Source organism: Epinephelus moara, chromosome 22 (genome assembly GCF_006386435.1).
Source record: "Epinephelus moara isolate mb chromosome 22, YSFRI_EMoa_1.0, whole genome shotgun sequence".
In the NCBI taxonomy this organism is placed as follows: Eukaryota; Metazoa; Chordata; class Actinopteri; order Perciformes; family Serranidae; genus Epinephelus; species Epinephelus moara.
Window position 1 is genome coordinate 29,919,515 of NC_065527.1, and position 21,398 is coordinate 29,940,912.

A 21,398-nucleotide genomic window follows, 5' to 3' on the forward strand; every position below is an offset into this window, starting at 1 on the left:
TAATACAAAGTTAGAGGTAGGTCAAAGACAGTGCTGCAGGTGTATGAGAGTGTGTGGAAGTGGTGAAGTAGGGGAATAATTTTACTTTTGGTTGCTATCCAGGCTTCTGCTGGAGGGGGGAGAACGGCACTTTCGCCCTTGGTTTCTGAGCACAGCGTGAAGTGCCCTTGCGAACAGCTCCGTTAAAGTCCGTGACATGACAGTGTTTAGAGATGAGGCGGAGATTGAGACGAGTTATTATCCACGCAAAGTCTCTCTGCACAAGGGCACAACACCGGATGGTAAAATTATAATGATGACAAACGGCGGCGGGAACAGTGTGCATCTCTGATGAGAGGAGAGAGAGGAGGAGAGGAGTTATGGGTAAAGAGTGCAGTGAGAGAGAAGGATGTGATCCATAAGCATCCTTAAACAAGTGAAAAGATTGGTTTAGTACTAACAAAATAACAAAGATGGTGATGGTGAGATGGAGAAACTGATGACAAAAAAATGATAGGTGATTGTGAGAAAAAAGGAAAGGAAAGGAAAGGAAAGGAAAGGAAAGGAAAGGAAAGGACAGGAAGGACAGGAAAAGAGAAGAAAGAAGAGGAAAGGAACGGAATGCAAAAGTGGTGAAAAGTAATGCAGAAAGACATAAGAGTGGATGAAATAATTTAGGGAAAGAAAAAAGGGAGATTAGATAAGCAGGAAACAGACAGAAGGAAAGAGAAAGGGAGGGGAAGGAAAAACGGGAAAAGATTTTGTCAAGGAAAATACCCTAAAAAGGGAATGAGGACAGAAGGGCAGAGGAAATGAAAGGAAGAACTAAGACAGAGAGGAGGTATCAGAGAGAAAAAATAAAATAAAAGAAGAGGAAGATAGAAAGAGGAATGGAGGTTGGTATATAGACAGGATTTTGAAAAGGAAAAAAATGAATTGCAGAAAGAGATGAGAGTGGAGGAAATAATTTAGGGAAAGAAAAGAAGGGAGGGAAAATAGGCAGGAAAGAAACAGAAGGAAAAAGAAAAGATAAAGGTTATGGTATCACTGAGGAGAAAGCGATTCAGGGAAGGACAGGAAAATAGGGAGATTTAAAGGCAAAAGGGGAAGAGGAAATGGGAGAGGAGGTCAGGTTAAGGAGATGAAAGGAAAAGTAATAAAGAAAGAGGAGATGTGAGAAGAAGTGTCAGGGATTAAAGGAAAATGAGAGATGACAGAAAAAGACAACAGAGGGAACATAAAAGGACAGGACAAGGAGGGGAGGACAGGTTTTGGAAAGGAAAGGGAAGGGAAGGAAAGGAAAGGAAAGGAAAGAGATGGAAGGGGGGAAGGACAAAATAAAGGAGGGAGGAAGAGATTTAGTAATGGAAAGGAAACAAAAAAGGGGGTGAGGACAAAAATAAGATATTAAAGGAAAATGAGCAGTGAGTCAGAGAGGAGGTATAGGAAAGGAAATAATGTAAAGGGATGGTGAAGAAAAGGAAATAAAATTGTGGGGGAAGAAAAGAAAAAGAGACAGGGAAATAATTAAAATGGAGGACAAAAGAGTTACAGAATTTAGCAATGAGGGAAGGTGAGATGACTTAGGAGTGAAAAGGAAAGGAAATAAGGGATGATGCACTTTAGGAAAGGAAAGAATAACATGATAGGAGGAAATAGGAAAGAAGGAGATGAAGGAAGCAATTGGATGACAAAGAATAAAAAGTAAGGGGAATTTAAGGAGTTAAAAGAAGGTAGTATAGGAAAAAAAGGAACAAGGAAAGACATTGACAGGGAAATTAGAGAAGATGAGGGGTTTAAGAAAAGGAAAAAAGTAAATGAAATTAAGGAAATGAAAATTACATAAATAGATTCGGACAAAAGAAAGGAGATGACAGAAATTGAGGTTTAACTGCAAAGGAAAGAAAAAAGGGGGGCACCTGTAATTGTACAAAAAAAGACGAGCACCTTCATCTTTATGAGGATGAATAAAAGAGGAAAAGAAGTTTAATGGATGATGAGTGTGTCATGATGACTGAAAAGACAAAGCTCTTACCATGGTGGTGAGGATGTACTTGTAGAAGGCTGACGTCATCCCCAACTCGTTTGCCTGCAGATCACCACAAGAAGAAGAAACTAATGTCAGTGCCGTGAAACAGGAAGTACAAATCTTAAAACTTTATCTAAGGAAACATGAGTCACAGTTTATTAAGAAAAAAAAACAAGGGAACCATCTGTTTTATATCCCTCCTCCTGCTCACTGGAGTTTGTCCTAAATTGGAGACAATTATGTCTCATCCTGACACTCTATGTTGGAGCCTTCCTGCTTCTTTAACAACATGAAACAGTGATTATGTCCCAGAATAAAACTACAGGAGCTGTCAGTGATGAAAAGCTGCTCAGAAAAGTATGGGGAGGTAATAATAAGAAGCAGAGCAACAGCTGAAAGAGCTCAGTTTGCTCTGATGTGATGAAAAAACGTCTAGACGTCTATAATCGTAGTACTATAATGGTTTGGAGGTTTTGTGGTTATATGTAACCCAGACATCCAAACACTTTCAGTCAAACATAGCCGGAATTCAACAGGGATGTCTCCACATCTTTTCACCTGCAAGCAGTACAGTGATCAGTCTGACTTCTTGCCCAAACTCTGTCCTAAGAAAGTTACTCTCAATTACCCGATATTTAGCATTGTCGGACCCATACAGCAAGCACATCTGTTTCAGATGTTATCACTCAATGGAATGGATATTACTAGAGGTTATCAGTCTTATACTGTGGATATGGGTTATCCCCAGAGAAATACAGCAAGTTATGCTATGAGAAAATGGCAAAAGTAGCCTGCTACTTGCAAAGCTACTTTTAAACACTATATTTTTTACTCAATAAAACCATAATAAATAAAAGAGTAATATAAACAATAACAAAAACAGACCTATTGAAAACATTTCTTTTTTGGGGACATTAGAACATAAGTATGTCCTGCAAATAAGATGTGACATCAGTATGTCTTTCTCTCTACTCTCCTCCTTCTTAAAGCTGTTCTCTGTCTCTCTTGCTCTTCTCTCGACCAAGTTGGGTCTTTTTTTTTATTTGGCTAAAATAGCTTGGAACTTTTGTGGACACTACTGTGCTACTCGGTCAATTAATCAACTTTGTTAATGAAAAGCTAATTGACTTGGGAAGTAGTGACGTTACCATCACACCACTGAGAAATGTAGTTAAGTTTGTAACGTCACTATTTTAAGTGATGCTACTGCCCAACACTGTGTAACATAACTTATGTATCTCACTTTAAATAATGTTGACATTTGGTTTCATGCAGGACACAAACAACAGTCTCCAGGGTTAAAGTCTGTGTTTGTTTGACCCTACTCCCTGCGCCAGCTTCCTCGCTCTTTATACTAAAATTATGTTATTTAACTTCCTTCATTGCTCCCATCATAATTACTGCAGCCACCAGAGGTTGCCACCAAACAATAAACATGGCCATTTAAGAGAGCTGGATACAGTGTTGGAGGCAGGGTCCTGATTGTTCCAGTGATAGTTGCTCAGTGGTGCATAACCCCTAAAAGTTCAACATTCAGATTATAAAATGACCCAGATCTTTCACACTGTTGGCCCAAAGATCAAGCATACTAGAGACTTTTAGCTGCCGAGCAGGTAACTTCTGCAGGATGGGCAGCTTACTTCCAGTTTAGCCTTCCACTAGTGATGGCCAAATGAAGCCTCATGAAGCATTTTCTTTATTTTATGAGCCCACTAGATGGCACTTTCTGTTCAACAAAAGTTTGGAAGCACACTGAATTGCCATTCTTTGAGCCTCTCTCTACAAACCAAGAGCGCCCTCTAGTGGGCTCATAAATAAAGAAAATACTTCATGAGGCTTCATTTGGCCATCCCTACCATCCACTAACTTCAATCAGGTTAAGATGATTTAATTGTGCATTCATTTACAGGTGTCTCTTTCACAATGAAAGTCTATGGAAAAAAGTCTTTTTGGGTCAAATGGCATATGATGACCCAAAAGTTGTAATTCAACCAAACCCAAACCCAGCACTGTTCCTCGAGGCTTGGTTAGCATGGTTTTACTCCAGGTGCTCCGGCGTCCTCCCACACAACTACATTCAAGGACTTCTGTCAGTAAAAGCTGATACCAAAATTGTCATAAATCAAAGACACGGCAAGAGATTTAGTCGTTAAAGACCAAACTATAAACTTTGTGAACAAAACCCGGGGATTTCTGCATACTTTTTGCATCATGCCCTGCCTCCTGCACACTCTACTCCACCAACCCTCTCCTACACCAAACAGAATATTTCCAATAGGTGAAAACGATTGTGGTTTGGGTTAAAATCCCTATTTTTGTTTAGGTTAGGAGAGCTTTGCTGTCATGGTTACAATAAAAACATGTGGTTAAGGTTATTGCACGAAGGTGGTCATGCCTAAAAATGAGCTGCACTGACTGTAGGTTTGAGATGAGAAACAAACAGCTCTCTCCTGTGTTCATGTCTGCATGTTGCCTCTGAGCAGCTGCTGCTTCACACTGTTTGTATGCAGAACCTGATAGAACAACTCTCCCAGTACAAATATTCAGCCAGGCTGGGACTGGAACTGGCAACCTCACAGTGGAGACCTTCAAACTGACTCTGTTATTAATCCATTAACCTTCCACACACTGTGAGGTTCTCTCTGCTGTGTTCTGCCTGCAGGAGCTGAGTTTATAGGGAAAAAAAAGACAAACATGACAGAGTTACTGAGCGCTTTTATTTTGTATTCAAAACTTCTCAGACCTCCAAGGTTACTGGGCAGAGAGTGAAATTACAACCTGCCAAGAGCTGGTAGATTTAGTTTGAGGCTGTAAAATCTGTCGACTCTACTGGCCAGTTTGGCAGGAAACCAACCCGTGTCTGAAGGTCCTGTTCTACTCTGTAACCACCACAGAGGAAGAAACAGACACACAAAGCAGAAAATAAAGATGTTTCAAAAAGACAGAGGAGCAGCACTGCTCAGGGGCCTTTTTATTGAAGTGTTTCTTTATTTCAGGTGATTCGATTGATTCAGATTGCCACTACGGAACTACACCTGTATTTACTGACAAAATGAATTCACATTAAAATCAAAAAATGGTGCCATTTGCCATTTGCTATTTGCCATTTGCGTTTTTATTTTTTTTGGCGGGGGGGAAGTCACTAGCAGTCTATACCAAATGATATACTTATTCTACATAAACCATAAAAACTATGAATAAACTATTTAAAAAATAAAACTATTAAATTAAATTAATGGAATTCATCTTATCTGATGTACAGGAGGTTTTGTGTCTCTCAACATCCATTTCTCCTTATTTTCTTCTCTGAAGTATGGAGTGCCTCAGGGGCCGGTCCTGGGACCATTTTTATTCTCCTTGGACATGCTTCTCCATGGGCACATTATTTAGAGACATGTACCCCTTTTTAACAGTCATGGGATGGCTTGGCATGGCTTGGTTTGGGCGGTCAGCCCGGCAAAGCAGGGATTTGCATTTCTATTACAACAAGGCTACCTTCTTGAAGGTGTGTCTTAAACTGATGACTGCTAGTCTTGAGTGATGACATTTAAAAGTAGCAGGCTGATCCACAGCTAAAGTCCCCTGTTAATTTTGTTGCGTGTTTTTCCACAGCAGCACAGGTAAAAGAAGTTTACCTGTTGGAGGTGAGCTGTTTGCAGAGGTGCAGTAAAATCCTGTTGTCTGCAGCTCTTCATGAACATCTCACTGAAGCTGTTTCTGCTTTCACTTTACTCCCTGCCGTATTATTAGACTTGCCTTTACTGAAGAAAAGCTGCTATCAAAGTTCTACCAATTCAGTAATAACACCCCACCAGGATCCCCACCTGGGGGGACAGGGCCTTTTCCATTGCTGCCCCCACCCTCTGGAACTCACTCCCTAAACACATCAGAGACCCTCCTCACTCTCCACTTTCAAGAAAACCGTTAAAACACATCTGTTCAAAACTGCCTACAACCTCTGAAATCAGTGTACTTTGCCTGCCCTTTCTGGACTACTTCCCTCCCTAACCCCCGTAATTTTTATTTATTTTTTATTTTTATTTATTTTTTTTTTTGGCTTGCTGTTGTTGCTGTTTTTAAAGCATCTTTGAGTTCCCTGAAAAGCGCTATATAAATCCATCTATCCATCCATCCATCCATCTATTTTCATAACCGCTTACCCTCTTGAGAGTCACACGTGGGTGGGGGGCAGAATATTTGCTAAGCCCTGCCCCTTTGTGATGGTCTGACAAGCTGTCAGAGTAAACACGGAGCCCACACTGTAGCTAATTGCACTCCCTGAAGAAATATTAGCATATTTTTGGAAAAATGAAATAGTGATTCCAGAGAGAAGCAGACAGAGGGGTCTACAAAATGTGTTTGAAGGATATATCCAGGATGTCAAACTGACTGAGCAGCAGCAACAGGTTAAAAAGACAAAGATAGTTAGAAGCTAAAGCCAAACTACAGGCTACCATGAGTAAATGTACATATTTACTTTCCACCACTGGCTTCTGTGGAGTCAGTGAGTTGGCAGCTAATTTCAGCTGAGCCCATTCTTGGCCAATATTACAGTTTTTACATTGTAGACTATTCACATCATGAGATTCCATGCTGCATTAGAATAGCAGCTCCAGTCTGCACTGTAAAACTATCAGTGGATAACTTTTGATATTCAAAGAGAAGGTGATGCAGCCCTGGCAGTGTTGCTTTCAACAGTTAAGTCAGTGAGGATCAATAAAACCTTTGACATCCTGACCTTCCTAAGGATGTGATAAGAGATGGAGGCGTTTGCATCGATGATGATGGTGGCCACTTTGTCGTCACGGATCTCCTTCAGCAAGGGGGTGGGGTCCAGGCTGTCGTCCAGCATTCGCACCGACAGTGTCTCCCTGGAGATGAGGAAGCGGTGGACCAGCTCCTCCAATCGCAGCAGGCCTATGGGGTGGAGCCAAGAATCAGGAAGTGTGTGACAGAAGCATATAACATATAATAAAACCAACCCAATTTTTCTGCAGACAATGGACACATTTCATTTACATGTAAATATGTAGCAGAAATGTTGAAACTATGTGGTTAGGTTTAGGCACAAAACCCACTTGGTAATGGTTAGAGAAAGGACATGTTTTGGCTTTAAATACGAGGTTTTGGGTGCACATCCCTACAGGAAATGTATCTATAAAAACAATCACCTTTTTTTTTTGCATTATCTCTGCTGGAAAAACTGCGACAGGTCACTAAAACGCATCCATGTTGGGGGGCTAAAAAGCTGCTGGAAAAACAGCAATGGGTTGTAAAAAATTGCCCGTTTTGGGGCCCAGAAGCTGCAGGAACACAGCGAAGAGTCCCTAAAAAACACCCCAGTTGGAGACTGAAAAGCTGCTGTAATAACAGCCAGGGGTCGCCAAAAAACACCCATGTTTGGGGCCCAGAAAGCTGCAGGAAACATAGCACAATGGAAAACAGCCACTATGGAAAACAGCCACATTTGGGGGTCTGAAAACTACACCATAACAGGTATGGGTCACTAAAAAGCATCAATTTTGGGGGGCAAAAAAGCTGCCAGAAACACAGTGACAAGTCCCATTAAAAACATACATGTCTAAGGCTAAAAAGCTGCTGTAAATACAGACATGCCCCCCAAAAAAACACCCACATTTGGGGTTGACAAGCCACAGCAAAAATAGCTATGGATCACCAAAAGAGATCAGTTTTTGGGAGCCAAAATGCTGCAGGAAACACAACAAGGAAAAGCACCCACATTTGGGGTTGACAAGCCACAGCAAAAATAGCTATGGATCACCAAAATAGATCAGTTTTTGGGAGCCAAAATGCTGCAGGAAACACAACAAGGAAAAACACCCACATTTGGGGTTGACAAGCCACAGCAAAAATAGCTATGGATCACCAAAAAAGATCAGTTTTTGGGAGCCAAAATGCTGCAGGAAACACAACAAGGAAAAGCACCCACATTTGGGGTCTCACAAGCTGCAACAAAAAACATTTACAGGTCACTAGAAAGCATCAGTTTTCGGTGGCCAAAAAGATGCTGAAAAGAAAAGCTAGGCGTCACTAGAAAGCATCGGTTTTTGGGGGCCAAAAAGCTGCTGAAAACAGCTTTGGATCACTAAAAAACAACCATGTTTGTTGCCCGAAAATCCGCTTGAAACACAGCAATGGCTCACTAAAATCATGACTGGTTTTGTTGTTTCTGGTCTTGAAAAGTGATCTGCAGATTGGCAGGTGTCTCATCTAAGTGTCGCGCCATCCCCTTCACCTTGGGTAACAAAGTCAGCTTATACACTACATCACTTTAGAAGCGTTGATATGAAATGTACAAATCTAACATATTTGTGGTTTGCAGAAACGTACAATGCCAACATTTTCCTCTGGCAACTGCTGACTAAAACACATCAATAAATATGTCAGCCTTTCCCAACATAGATTTATGGTAAAAACTGTTAAAACGCTCAGGACTGCTGTGAGGAAGAGACAGGAGTCCATAAATAAATCTTCCCTCGATGTTTACCTTGTTTACTAAAATGATTGCTTGGACTTGGTAAATAAAAAGTCCCAGAAATTTTTGGTACTCATTTGAGACAAATAACCATCTCTTCTCTGAAAGGTTTGAGCAGCTGCAATAAACAGACGGCTATAAAGGTGATTATGTTGAAAGTCCATTAATTTTCCCACAGACAATCAATTTGGACCTGTCCAGAAAAAAAAGCCTGGATTCACTGATATTTGGTTCAATTTATTCATACATTTAGGAGGAGACTTTTAACTCATTGAAAAGAAGATGATAAAGTTTTATTATTAAAACATTTTTCTGGGTAACTTTTAGGAAAGGCTGCTGCTATTGCATCATTTCAGTTTTAACATTCAGGGCCGGTCGGCCTTCGTCTCATCTCCTCGTCCGGCCCTGACAGAAGCAGCAGGCGTGTCTCATCTAATCGGCACCATAAAGCGTTCATCACAACACCACGGGGTTTAACTGGCCGACCGCAACGTTCACGACAACATTACAGGCCCGTTAAACACTGGCGTTAACAGGATGAGGGTACGGCTAAAGACTGAGAGAGAGTGTGCAGCGAGAGCAGAGCAGTGTTAAAACAGTGAGCCAGGGCAGCCCAGTCAGGTGGAAAAACAGGAGGGAGATTGATGAAGGAAATGTGGAAGGGAGTAGGGAAAGAGGAGTAAAGGAAGGAAACAAAGGGAAGAAGAGAAAAGAGAAACTGAGGAAAGGGAAGGTCACACCAGCATTTAAAACTGCTAAATTTCACAGCAAAATCAATTGCAGTAATTAGTGAATGGGTTCATCTTAGGTGAACCTTGACATGTGAATTGGGACTGTTTTAATGGAAGTGCGCCAAAAAGAATAGAGAGAGGAGAATGTGTGGAGCCCACAAAAAATGGTGTTTCAGGCAGAAATAACACAAATTATACCTACTTGTCCCAGTAAATTTAACAATGATAGATCATCATCAAGCTTTTGTCCTTGTTTTACAGTCAACAAACATAAAATAATCACCCAACAGCGCTCTTTCAAGAAAAGAACTAAAGACTATCTCTGGGACTCCTGATCTCTTATTTGACACTTGTCATGATAATTACTTTTGTTGGACGATGTATTGTCCCAGAAATAATTGTGATAAATGATATTACACTTTAAGCCTCTGATATAATGATAATATACAACCCAACCCGGTTAAGTTTTTCTTACAGTTTTCATCCATGTCTGTGACAACATGGATGCTTCACACACATCTTCTCCCCTGCAGCACAGAAGATCTATACAATCAACACAGTTTCAAGGTGGGCACCCAAGACTAGTGTCACCAATAATGTATTCAACCAAATACTTCCCCTTCTATTCCTGAGATATGACATTGAAAAATGGCCAGAAAAGTGTTTTATGCAGAACATTATGATGTTACAGTGAAGCTGACCTTTGACCTTTTTGGATATAAAATATCATCATCTCATCATTTTATCCTATTAGACATTTGTTTGAAGTCTGTCATATTAAGCATATGAATTCTTGAGTTATGGCCAAAAAAAAAATATTATGAGGTCACACTGACCTTGACCTTTGACCATCTAAATCCAACCAGTTCATTGTTGAGTCCAGATAAAAGTTTGTCACAAATTTGAAGAAATTCTCTCAAGCTGGTCTTGAGATATGACTTTCAAAATGAGATAGATGAGGTTACAAAGACTTGACCTTTGACCTACGACCACCAAATCTTTATCAGTTCATCACTGAGTCCAAGTGAATGTTTGAGCCAAATTTGAAGAAATTCCCTTAAGCTGTTCTTGAGATATTGCATTCACTAGAATGATATAAATGTAAAGTCACAGCAACCTTGACCTTTAACCCTTAACCATCAAAATCTAATCAGTTCATACTTGTGTCCAAGTCTATGTCTGTGGCAAATTTGAAGAATTTAAGGTTTTCTTAAGATGTCACGTTCACGTGGATGAGAAAGACAAGATCACAGTGACCTTGACCTTTTTCCAATGACCACCAAAGTCTAAGGATGAGACATATGAAACAGGTGAGTGTAGGTACAGATGGACAACCGAAAAACATAATGCCTCCAGCCACGGCTATCACCACTGTGGAGACATAAAAACAGAATGCAATGATTGGACCGTTCAATGTTGGTTTTTAGCCTCATCCCTTACATGCAGAGATTTCTCTGGATTCTCTTAATCTTTTGAGTCTATTATCAAATTTAGATGGTGAAACCACTAAATTCTTTGCAATTGTGCATTTAGAAAGATTCTGAAACTGTTGAAATGACCATGGAGTTTTTCACAAAGTGGTGAACTTCACGCTGTCTGTAAAAGACTGAGCCTTTGGAGGATGCCCCTTTTGTATCAAATAATGATACTATCACCTGTTACCAATTAAGCAGTTTACCTGTGGAATTTTCCAAACCACTTCCAAAAGCACTTTTTTTTCTTTCTTTTTTTTTTTGAATTATTAGTAATATTCAGGCATTGGACTTGGAGTTAAAAAAAAAAAAAAAAACTTTAAAAAAAGTAACTAACATTGTTGATACAAGAAAGTATATATAAAAATGATGTACCTTTTATAGGAGTATCACAAAATTACTAAGTTTGAGATTTCTGGCAAACAAAAACTAAAGCGATGGCTCTTGAGAGTAACAGACAAACCTAGTAATGCTCCTGGAACACTACCGTTACCTCCATGATCCAGCCACTGTGCTGCAGTCGGCTCCCGGGATGGACAGTCTAGGAGCGGGGCAGTTTGCTGGTGGATTTACGGAGTGGAGGATGAAGTTGTTGGGGGTAAAACTACAACAGACTTTTTGGCTCATTGCCCAGGGCTTGCCAAGCTAAAGACTGTCAGGAATACACCTCTTCCACTTCAAAACGCAGCTGCAGGCTACCAGTAAGCCACGGTGTCGTCTTTAAAGTGTTATTTTTTTTTTTTTTTCCAGACTTGCGTTAAGTAGGCAGAGGTGATGACAAAAAAAGGCATATCACTGTGTCCAGGTCTTGTAATGGTCATGCAAACCCTGCTGTTAATTCTGTCATCACGTTGGCTAAAATGATTTAACAAACCTGCATGTAAAAGCAATGGGCATAATCAAGGTCAGCAAAATAATCAAAGTCATTTCCTTGTATTGTACGATAAGTCGATAATGTAATTACAGTATCATGGCAGGCCTAAATCTCATTGAACACTACAGCTTTAAAAAACTGTTTGATGTGAACAAAACCTGACTGTCCCTGGTACAGTACATTCAGCCACTCAGCACTTCTTGAAGTATCAAAGTCCAGCAGAGCAACACCGGGCGATTGAACATTCAGAGGAGAGCAGATAAACATGAGTGATGAACAAGGAGATTCAGTTGGGCTCATAAAGTTACCAGAGAGGAAAAAAACCTCTTGAGAAAAGATGGATAAAAGCAGAGAAATGACTAGCCAGACGCAGGAGGTAAGAGCAGCTCTAAAATGAAATGTTTTCAGCCTTGGAGTGGAGGAGGCTGCACTGTAACCTTCAAACTGTGGAAATAAAGAGATGTGAAGGAGGAAATGGAGGACATCACACACAAACACACACTTCACAGACGGACTCACACTCTGCTTTGGCACAGACGAGGCTGGTTGTCGGGTAGCCAAAGGAGCGCAGGATGGATCCAATGGCCAGGCTCAGGTCCTCATTACTCGGGTAAAGAGTCACTGAGGCAAAGCGAAGGTAGGGGAGCTTCGGAGTTTCCTCCGGACCGATCTTCACGTGAGGAATCTGAGTGAAGGGGGGAGGAAGAAGAAGAGTTATTGGGAAGGAAAAACTAAAGGAAAGAAAAGCATTTGTCAGCTTCAGGGTTTCATTTGGGCCTATCTTCATGATCTGAGGGAAAATAAAAATATGATAAAAGAAAGGAAAAGGCAATGTAAGGAAAAGGGCAAGACTAGAACAGGAATCAAAAGTAAAGTAAATGAAAAGTTAGGAGAAAAAAAGATGAAGAAACAAGGAAATGACTGAGAAATAGAAAGGGGAAATAAAGAAAAGGTGATGAAATCAAGAGAACAAATGTTTGGAAAAAAAAAAAACCATCAAACCTTACAGGCTTTACGGGAAGTTCAGATAACAGAAATGGAAGCTTTAATCAGACTCCGATGCTCGCTGATAATCGAGTCTTTGTTCGCTTTCAAAAAGAAAATCTGAAAATGGAGCAAAGCCCAGACCATCAGTGATATTAGAAAAGTGTTTCATGCAGGAATCATAGAGAGAGTTTGTGTTCATCTCCACTCAGATGAAACATTAATATCAAAGGATGTATGGATATTTCAGAGAAGATAAGAAAGGAAGAGGAAGAAAGAAGAAATGTAGTAATTTTAACAAAACGGAAAAGAGTCCAGCAAGTGTCCAAAACAAAAGGAGTCATCTTCTGAGGGGCATGACTGTGCTCAACTATCTGTTCATCAGATTTGACCTCATGGTGGAACTAAAGGGAAGATCAGTTAAACGATAGTCAGTGATTTTTTTTTTTTTTTTTTTTTCCTTTCCTCTGTGGCCAAATCTAAACAGGAACTTTTTTGGGGACCAAGGAACTCTGGTTCCAGAAATTCCCTTAACATAAAACCTAATCTGCCTTTGGAATGAAGGAACCTGGGTAGTGTTCAGGTACCCCACCAGAACACGATAAGCTCTAACAAAGTATCCTGTTTCAGTCCGATTTTGGGCAATGGTATCCCTGTACACTATTAGAAATAAAGATTCCAAAGGTTTCTTCCTTAAAGGCTGAAGTTCTACCCAGAACTATTTGCTTCTGAAGAACCCTTTTTGAAGAAAGAGTTCTTTAAGGGTTCTTTGTAAATCTAATGGTTTCATTAAAAACTATACAAGGAACCTTTTTCAGAAGAAATAGTTCTTCAAGGGTTATTGAAAACATGGGTGTTAAAAGATGCTCACCCTCAAATAATCGAATGTTTCCCATGATTCAAATTATGTTTTTGAATGTAAATGATTGTAACCATTGTGTTGTGTTTTGCACTAGACAACATCAGCTCTGGTCCTTTAGGAGCCTCACTAAGACCAAGACTGCTGGGCATGGTTTCATTGGCAAGAGACTAACCTGGTACACGAAAACCATGATTAGTGGGAGAGAGATCTATAGATAATGTAGTCAGGTACTATGTTTTAAAGCCATCCTGGTTTGGTTCTAAATTAGACCCTTGGAACAAAAAAGGATTGTTAGCACCCTTAGAAAGGTTCTGAACAGAATAACCAGAGAGGGTTCCACGTGAAACAGTTGCACCATAGAGGGATTTTCTGTAGAACCTCTCATAGGGGGTTCTGGGTGCAACCCATCACAGATGGTTCTAAGTATAACCCTTTATGTTGGATTCTAGGTAGAACCTTCTAATAGGTTCCAAGTGGAACCTTTATAAAACAAGCTGAAGAACTCTATATGGTTCAAGTTAGCACCTCTATTTCCATGAGTGTATTTAGAGATTATTGTATCTTTCTCATACCTATGACAGACAGTTTTTCAACTTGCCGTCAAGTAGGGCCATTCAGACCAACCATAAAGACTTTTGCCACTCAACATGTGGTACGTACTATTTCTTTTCACCATAACGTGCCCCACTGACCTCTCTGGTCCATAACATCAGTAACATTACATTCATCAAATGTCTAAAACCAATTTGAGGTAGAGAGAAGGGTTCCCACTTCAACACACTCCAACACATTGGGTTTTGATTATTTTATTATTTTTTTCACATACAACAGTGTTTGGAAAACAGTTTGGAGCCAAAGCCAATTTCAACAAAAGGATACAAAGGATAGGACCAAGCCCCCAGAAACAGCGCCAGGCTTTGAAGTCAATTTGACATATTGGCCAGTCTGTGGAATTACAATTTCTTGGTCCATCACATGCTGCCACTGGGCAAAAAAAGACTTTTTCCTGTACAGTTAAATTGTTTCAGAGACATCTGTAAATCCATGGAAACTTTTTGGGTGCATTAAACCCCCCCTGAAATGACTCATTTGACTATCGGGATTTGATCTATTTGGTCTGATAACAGTTTGAAAGTCTATAAGAGGCACAGTATTAATCATTTTATCCCCATTCAACTTAGTCGAGGGCTAAACTGCAAGTTAGTTGCTCAGGAGGCAGAAGTCTCAGAAGTAAGATCAGAATAATTTTATACTCAGGTTGCCAAACTTTTCTGACTTCATGCGCTCCTGCAACTTTCATAGAAGTGAACGAGGCTCCTCTGCCAATGTTGTATCCAGTTCTATTTATACAGCCATGGACAGAACCCATGTAGAAGTTAAATGTGGTTCTAAATCTAGTTGCTGAACCGCATGGTAGTTTTTAGCACCCACAAGTCCCTTACCTAGTGGTAGTACCCTCTGGTGGCCCAGGACTTATGGGGGCAGAGACTGCAGTGCTAATTGTAGCATTAAAAAATATTTTTTACAAGGGTTGTAACCATTTTTTATATTCTTACTGAGCTGTCACAGTAGGGGGGTCATGGTCTGTTACACATAGACCCACACAGAATACATAGTATGCAGATTGATGGATGTAATGTCGAATACATGTGAACAAGCTATGTTCCCCCCAGACACTTCTAGCCCTATGCTGTTAGCTACGTACTGAGGTTAGTACAACAAGTGGACTGATTCAGTCACACTATGACGAACACAAATAAAACGGCAGAGCTAAGAAACCCATCTGCAGGTTCCAGGACAGCTACAGCAGCAAGAGGGGGAGAGTTGTGTATCAAAGAAAGATTGTGTGTTGGTGTTGCTCCACTGCTGGTGGGGATTTGAATAAAATTACATCCAGCATGCCTACATTCCCCAGAAGTGCAGATTACTGAGATCATAAAGTTCAGATGCTTTGAATGTTTGAATATAGTCAAGGTGGAACTAATTATAACACTCCTCCTGAGGCAAAAAAAAATATCTTGTATCATTCTGTGTATTTTGGTATTGTCAATTTCATATCAAACGATACATTTGTATAGCCTGTTATGACCTGTTGCCTCCTAGGAAAGTGTTTGTTCAGTGTCCGTACAGCGCGATACACAACTATTTGTTATTTGTTCCTTATTTTTATAATCAAAAAAATTTACCAAAGTTATCAGTGGGAAAAATGGATTGTGTCTGCACCAAATGCTTAGCAAACTTACACCAGACTGAGAGCTTTTCTCATTTATTTCAGACACACAGAGTTTTAAAGCTGCTCTGTTTCAATTTAAACTCCACAAAGCAAAGATCCTGTGACTGACAGAGTCTGTATCTAATCTGAAAAATTAACAACAAATTGAAAAATGAATCACATCAGTGATGAATGAAGGATCAGGTCAGGGGCCGAAATGTCCTGTGTGATCCGCAGCTCAGTGATTTAACCTGAGCTCACACCTGCAGAGGTTTAAATGGTAAACTGTAATTAACTCAGATGGGCTTCACTCTGATATGAAGAGCTTATTTTAAATCCGAGCAGAGAATCCAATAATATGAGACCTGTCAGGCAAAGTGAGCGGATATCAGGATGGTTAGGAGCTTAGAAGGAGATGGACTCATGTAAATTTACTGAAGTAGAAAAATGGTTAAACATAAGTGAAACCCTTTAAAATCCACAAAGAAGGCTTTAACACCTGATATTTCATGTTTTGGAGCCAGATGTGACTCACCTCTTTCTCCCCACAGATGTGACTGATGGTAGACCCGGAGGCGGGGCTGGAGGCGGGCCCAATCACAGAGACCACGCCTTTTGGCAGGATCTGACACACTGAAATTAAAAAACAGCACAAGGTAAAAAATAATCAAAGCTTTGCAACAGAAGCTAAAGCTGAAAGAGTTGAATTTCTTTGCCACTTGGAGTGCACTTGCAGTGGAGACAAGTAGTTATCACAATATTGCCTTGGTAGCGATTTTTTATCTCCACATCCAGCAGTTACAGAATCAGTCATTAGGAGTCTTTGTGTCCACCTGATAGATCTGAGTCCATTATTCTCTCTCTTTTAGCTCTGTCTTTGGTTCCCACCAACTCCTGAGGGAAATATCTGCAGTTGCTGGTCTACAGCTGCCACAATTAGTTAGTGTGTAAGGTTAAGTGGAGAAAATATTTCTAATACAACATATACTTAAACTGAAACAGAATTTTTTATGTGGCTGAAATACACTTTGCTGCAACACCTGAACACAGTAGTACATTGCTTAGCTTCTGTGACACTAATACATGAAATAAGCACAGTAAAATCATCAGATAGGTCAGACTACAGTGTTTAACTATGTATCTTTAAACTTTACACTTTCGACTGCAAAATACAATAGAAATAAACATGTTTGCCTATTTTACATATTTCTGCAATTGGAATCAATTGTTAGTTGTCTAAAAAGAAGGGATTGTTGTTGTTAGCGCATCTTCATGATGACTTGGTCTCTAAAGCTCGGTAAAGCCGAGGTGAGCTCAGATTCAGATGATCATTCTGTGGAGGTTCATCCCCACACATCACTGTGTCATCATGTAATTTTAGCATAAAAAATATCAATTATGGCTGCTTTCAAGTGAATTCAACATTTTTGTGTTCATGGACTAAATAGTAGAGTGTTGGATGAACTTCATGGCAGAGATTTTTCAGTCTGTTTCTGTATTTATTTAATAAGACTGTTTAACACCTCCTGAATCCAGTCACACACACACTTACACACATCAGATTAGCCACAACTGGACTGGTCTGAGGAATGGGCAATTTTAATGTAATTTTAATTTCTATGTATGCACTTCTTTTAACTTATTTTATTTTATATCTATTTTAATACCACTGTGTTGTTGCTGATGAAGGTAAGCATGGTTGTTGTTTTTTATGAGCTGCTGGACAGTTGAATTTCCCTTCGGGGATGAATAAAGTTCTATCTATCTATCCATCCATCCATCCATCCATCCATCCATCCATCCATCTATCCATCTATCTATCTATCTATCTATCTATCTATCTATCTATCTATCTATCTAACTATCTATCTATCCAAGGCATAAGTGCCAAAAACTGCAGTTCCTCTTACGGCCACTTGAGGCTGGCTCCAACAGCAAATCAGTGTGCGTGGGCCTCTATGTTAAAAAGCCCAACTTTACAGCAGAGAACATGTTTATAGCTAAATTCCCAGTTCATGATACCTGTCCATTTTGTTAAGGCTCAAAATTAAGGGCATGGCCTCTTTGAATGACATGTGGGTATAATCCATTGACAAGTCAGGATAGGTAATGACAACGTTGTATGGGTAATGTACTTACTCCCAGATGGGTGTAGCCACAGCTGTCACTATTTCAGTGTGTTGTCAGTTCATGACAGTTAATTATAACATTTTGGTTGCCTAAAAAAGTCTTGTTCAGTGTTATGTTGTACTAAAATACCTTCTATAAGTCGGACTTTCATTGTTTTTAAGTAGATTTTGTCTTAATGGTTTTAAGATTGTTATTCACTCACTAAATTTAGCATTAGCATTATTACAGTCGACCACAGCTTAAAATATTAAGTGCTAACCAAGCTAGCAGCTAACTTTAGGATTATCTCCACCCTCTTGTCCAAATATGGTCATGTCTGGCTCCAAAAATCTAAGATGGCAACGACTGAAATGCCAAACTCGAGGCTTCAAAACGTGAGTCCACAAACCAATCGGTGACGTCATGGTGGCTAAGTCCATTATTTTATACAGTCTGTAATCTTTAATTGGTGAAAGTATAGAATACTGTTTTTGGTTTCATTCTTTTCATTTCATTGTTCATGAATTAAATAGGTCAATAAAAATGTGCCATTTATGCAAACTCTTGCTCACTGACTTTTTCAGCTCAGTGCCTCCCTCATTTCAATTTTGGCAGCTTTAAGCAGAGTCGGAGGACACTGATTAAAGCTGCAAACTATTGTGATTGTTTTTGTTTTATATAATGAGGAGAAGATAATTATATGCTTTTTATAGTATTTTTGAAAGGAACTCACCAAACATAAAAGATACACTCACTCAGCAGGTAAAAAACAAAAAAGGCTTTTAGGTATATAAAGTACCTAAGTGACTTTCAGCAAGGAACATCAGGTCAAATGTGTTTTTAAGTTTGAAACAAATATAGGAAAAACAACCATATTTTTTGTAGTCAGGCATTTGGATTTTAAAACAGATAAAGATCAGAGTGCAACCTACAAGTATCTGATTGTTTCTGTATGAACGGATCAATATAGATGTTTTCATTATTGTACTGTGGTTTGTATCTTCGTCCATGCACATAATGCATCATTTGTACTGACACAAATTACAATTTGTGCCAGCTTCCTCTCAGTTTATATTTGTGTGTGTGTGTGTGTGTGTGTGTGTACTGCTCTGCTCTGACAGAAAACATTAAGTGCCTCTCCATCGGGAAGTCTCTCTTTGCGCCGCTGGCAGTTCCTAATCAATAAACATCCACAGCAGCTGCTCGTGCAGAACGCTCAGAGCTCTGCGGTCACGATGACCTCCCTTTGAAATGATACTACACACTCTGAATGTGTAAAACACGGCCATCATCCATCTGTCCTTCTGTCTGTATGTCTGCTTCCATCATGTTCATGCAGAGTGACACAATCCATAACTTGTGAACATGACTGATTAATTTAAAACTGTCTTAAATAGTTCTAAAGAGAGCTTTGAACCAGATCAACAGCCTTCTTTTTAAACAGTATTAGATTTAACCTTATCCTAATCAACCTATTTAATTTCTGGAGTGAAAGTATCTATCTATCTATAATATATATATATATATATATATATATGTATACATACATATATATGTATATATTTCTTTTTTTAAATCACCCTCTCACCCTCTGAGGGTGACACCTATCTGTATCATCCTCAAGCTCAGGTCCTCTACCAGAGTTCTGGGGGTTTGAGGGCTCTGCGCAGTTTCTGTTCCTCGGACTGCACACTTCTGGACTGAGGCTTCAGATATTGTTCCTAAAATCTGCCGGAGCCATTCTCCCAGTTTGGGGGTCACTGCCCCGAGTACTCCTACTACCATGGGGACCACATCAGTTTTGACCTTCAACATCTGTTCCAGCTGCTCTTTCAATCCTTCGTACTTCTCCACCTTTTCGTGTTCCTTCATTCTGATGTTGCCATCAGCTGGTATCACCATATCTACCACCACTGCCCTCTTCTGGTGTTTGTCAACCACCATTATGTCCAGCTGGTTAGCCAGCAGCTGTTTGTCAGTCTGGAAGCTGAAGTCCCACAGTATCTTAGCCCTGTTGTTCTCAACCACCTTTGGTGGTGTGTACCATTGGGATTTGGGTACTTCGAGTCCATACTGGGTACAGAAGTTCCTGTACACTATCCCAGCCACTTGGTTGTGCCTCTCCATGTACGCTCATCCTGCTTGCATCTTACACCCTGTCACTATGTGTTGGACCGTCTCAGGGGCATCTCTGCACAGCCTGTGCCTTGGGTCTGATCTGCTCTGGTAGACCCTGGCCTCTGTGGCCCTTGTGCTTAGGGCCTGTTCTTGTACTGCGATGATTAGTGCCTCCATGCTGTCTGTCAGTTCACCATTCCAGCCACTGGTAGGTCTTCTTGATATCAGCCACTTCTTCTATCTGACGGTGGTATTCACCATGTAGTTACTTGTCTTGCCTGGTTCTCCTCCACCTCTTTACCCTCTTTACCTTCTGTTGTCTGAGGCATTCACTTAGCAGCTCATCCTTTGGGGCCATCTTCTTTTTTTTTTTTTTTTTAAGATATTTTTTGGGGCATTTTTAGCCTTTAATTGATAGGACAGACAAGTGTGAAAGGGGGAGAGAGAGTGAGAGGGAGTGACATGCAGCAAAGGGCCGCTGCGGCAACAGCCTTGTACATGGGGCGCCTGCTCTACCACTAAGCCACCGACGCCACTGGAGCCATCTTCTTGATTCACTCCTGGATTTTGGATGTTTCATCCTGGATAGTGGCTCTGCCACTCACTAGTCCTCGGCCTCCCTCTTTCTGCTTAGTGTAAAACCTCAGGGGGCTGGACTTGGGGTGGAACCCTCCATGCATGGTGAGGAGCTTTCTTATCTGTGGCTTCAATCGGATATCTCCTATGTTGCCCTCTGGTAGGTCAGCTCCTTCAGTTCTGATCACCTCGCCTCTCTTTGATACCACACTTGTCTAATCAGAATGACATCCCTATGCTCTTGCTGTAGATCCTGGTGGTGTGGCTCAGTGAGGCGATTTCTCGGTCATTCTTGGCATACAGCTTGATATCATCCATGTAGAGCAGGTGGCTGATTGTTGCCCCACTTCGGAATCTATTGCCCTCTAAGGCACAAAACATAAACACTGACAGTATAAACAGCATCCGAAAACTTTCACGATGGCTGTGTGGCTTTTGAACAGAATGTGCATTGTTGTTATCCTCTTCTTCCTTCCTCCTTCCTGTCTTTAAAGATAAAATGGCAAACTGGTTGCTATTGTGTTTCTGAAGGGGTTGAAAGAGGATACGATTAACCTGGCACTGGCAATGAAAAAAAAACACATTAATGGTGCTATAGGCTAACAAAAAAATGTTGTATTTGACGTTCATTTTAGTTATTCTGTGATATAACGGAATAGCTCGGCTCCCAAAATAACATTTGCACATCAATTACTTTTCCTATGTTACTCTGAATTCATGAAGAAATTCAGTTTTTTTCTCATGCCTCTGGTGAACAAAGAATCCAAAAACTGAAAAAAGGTCTTGATGAAGTGGAGTCATAGGGGTCCATTATTGATAACAACAAAACTATATAAAAACATCTTTTTTCAAATTTTCACACAACTTGAGCAGTATAACCCAAGTTTCATTTATCCAGTTCTATGCTTAGTACATTGCAAACAGACAGCCCTTTGTGATGGGGAACTGAAAAGAAA

General features: G+C 40.2%; 1 protein-coding gene across 1 annotated transcript in view; it reads right to left on the minus strand.

The window, feature by feature from the left end:
* Nucleotides 1-21,398, minus strand: part of LOC126383943 (glutamate receptor ionotropic, kainate 5-like) — a 169,337-nt gene that overhangs the window by 107,481 nt on the left and 40,458 nt on the right. Inside the window, exons 3-6 of the mRNA XM_050034709.1 lie at nt 16,175-16,272; nt 12,101-12,266; nt 6,747-6,925; nt 2,015-2,068 (exon numbers count right to left, since the gene is read on the minus strand). Of these exons, the coding sequence (XP_049890666.1) occupies nt 2,015-2,068; nt 6,747-6,925; nt 12,101-12,266; nt 16,175-16,272 (497 nt within the window). The remainder of the gene's footprint in view (nt 1-2,014; nt 2,069-6,746; nt 6,926-12,100; nt 12,267-16,174; nt 16,273-21,398) is intronic.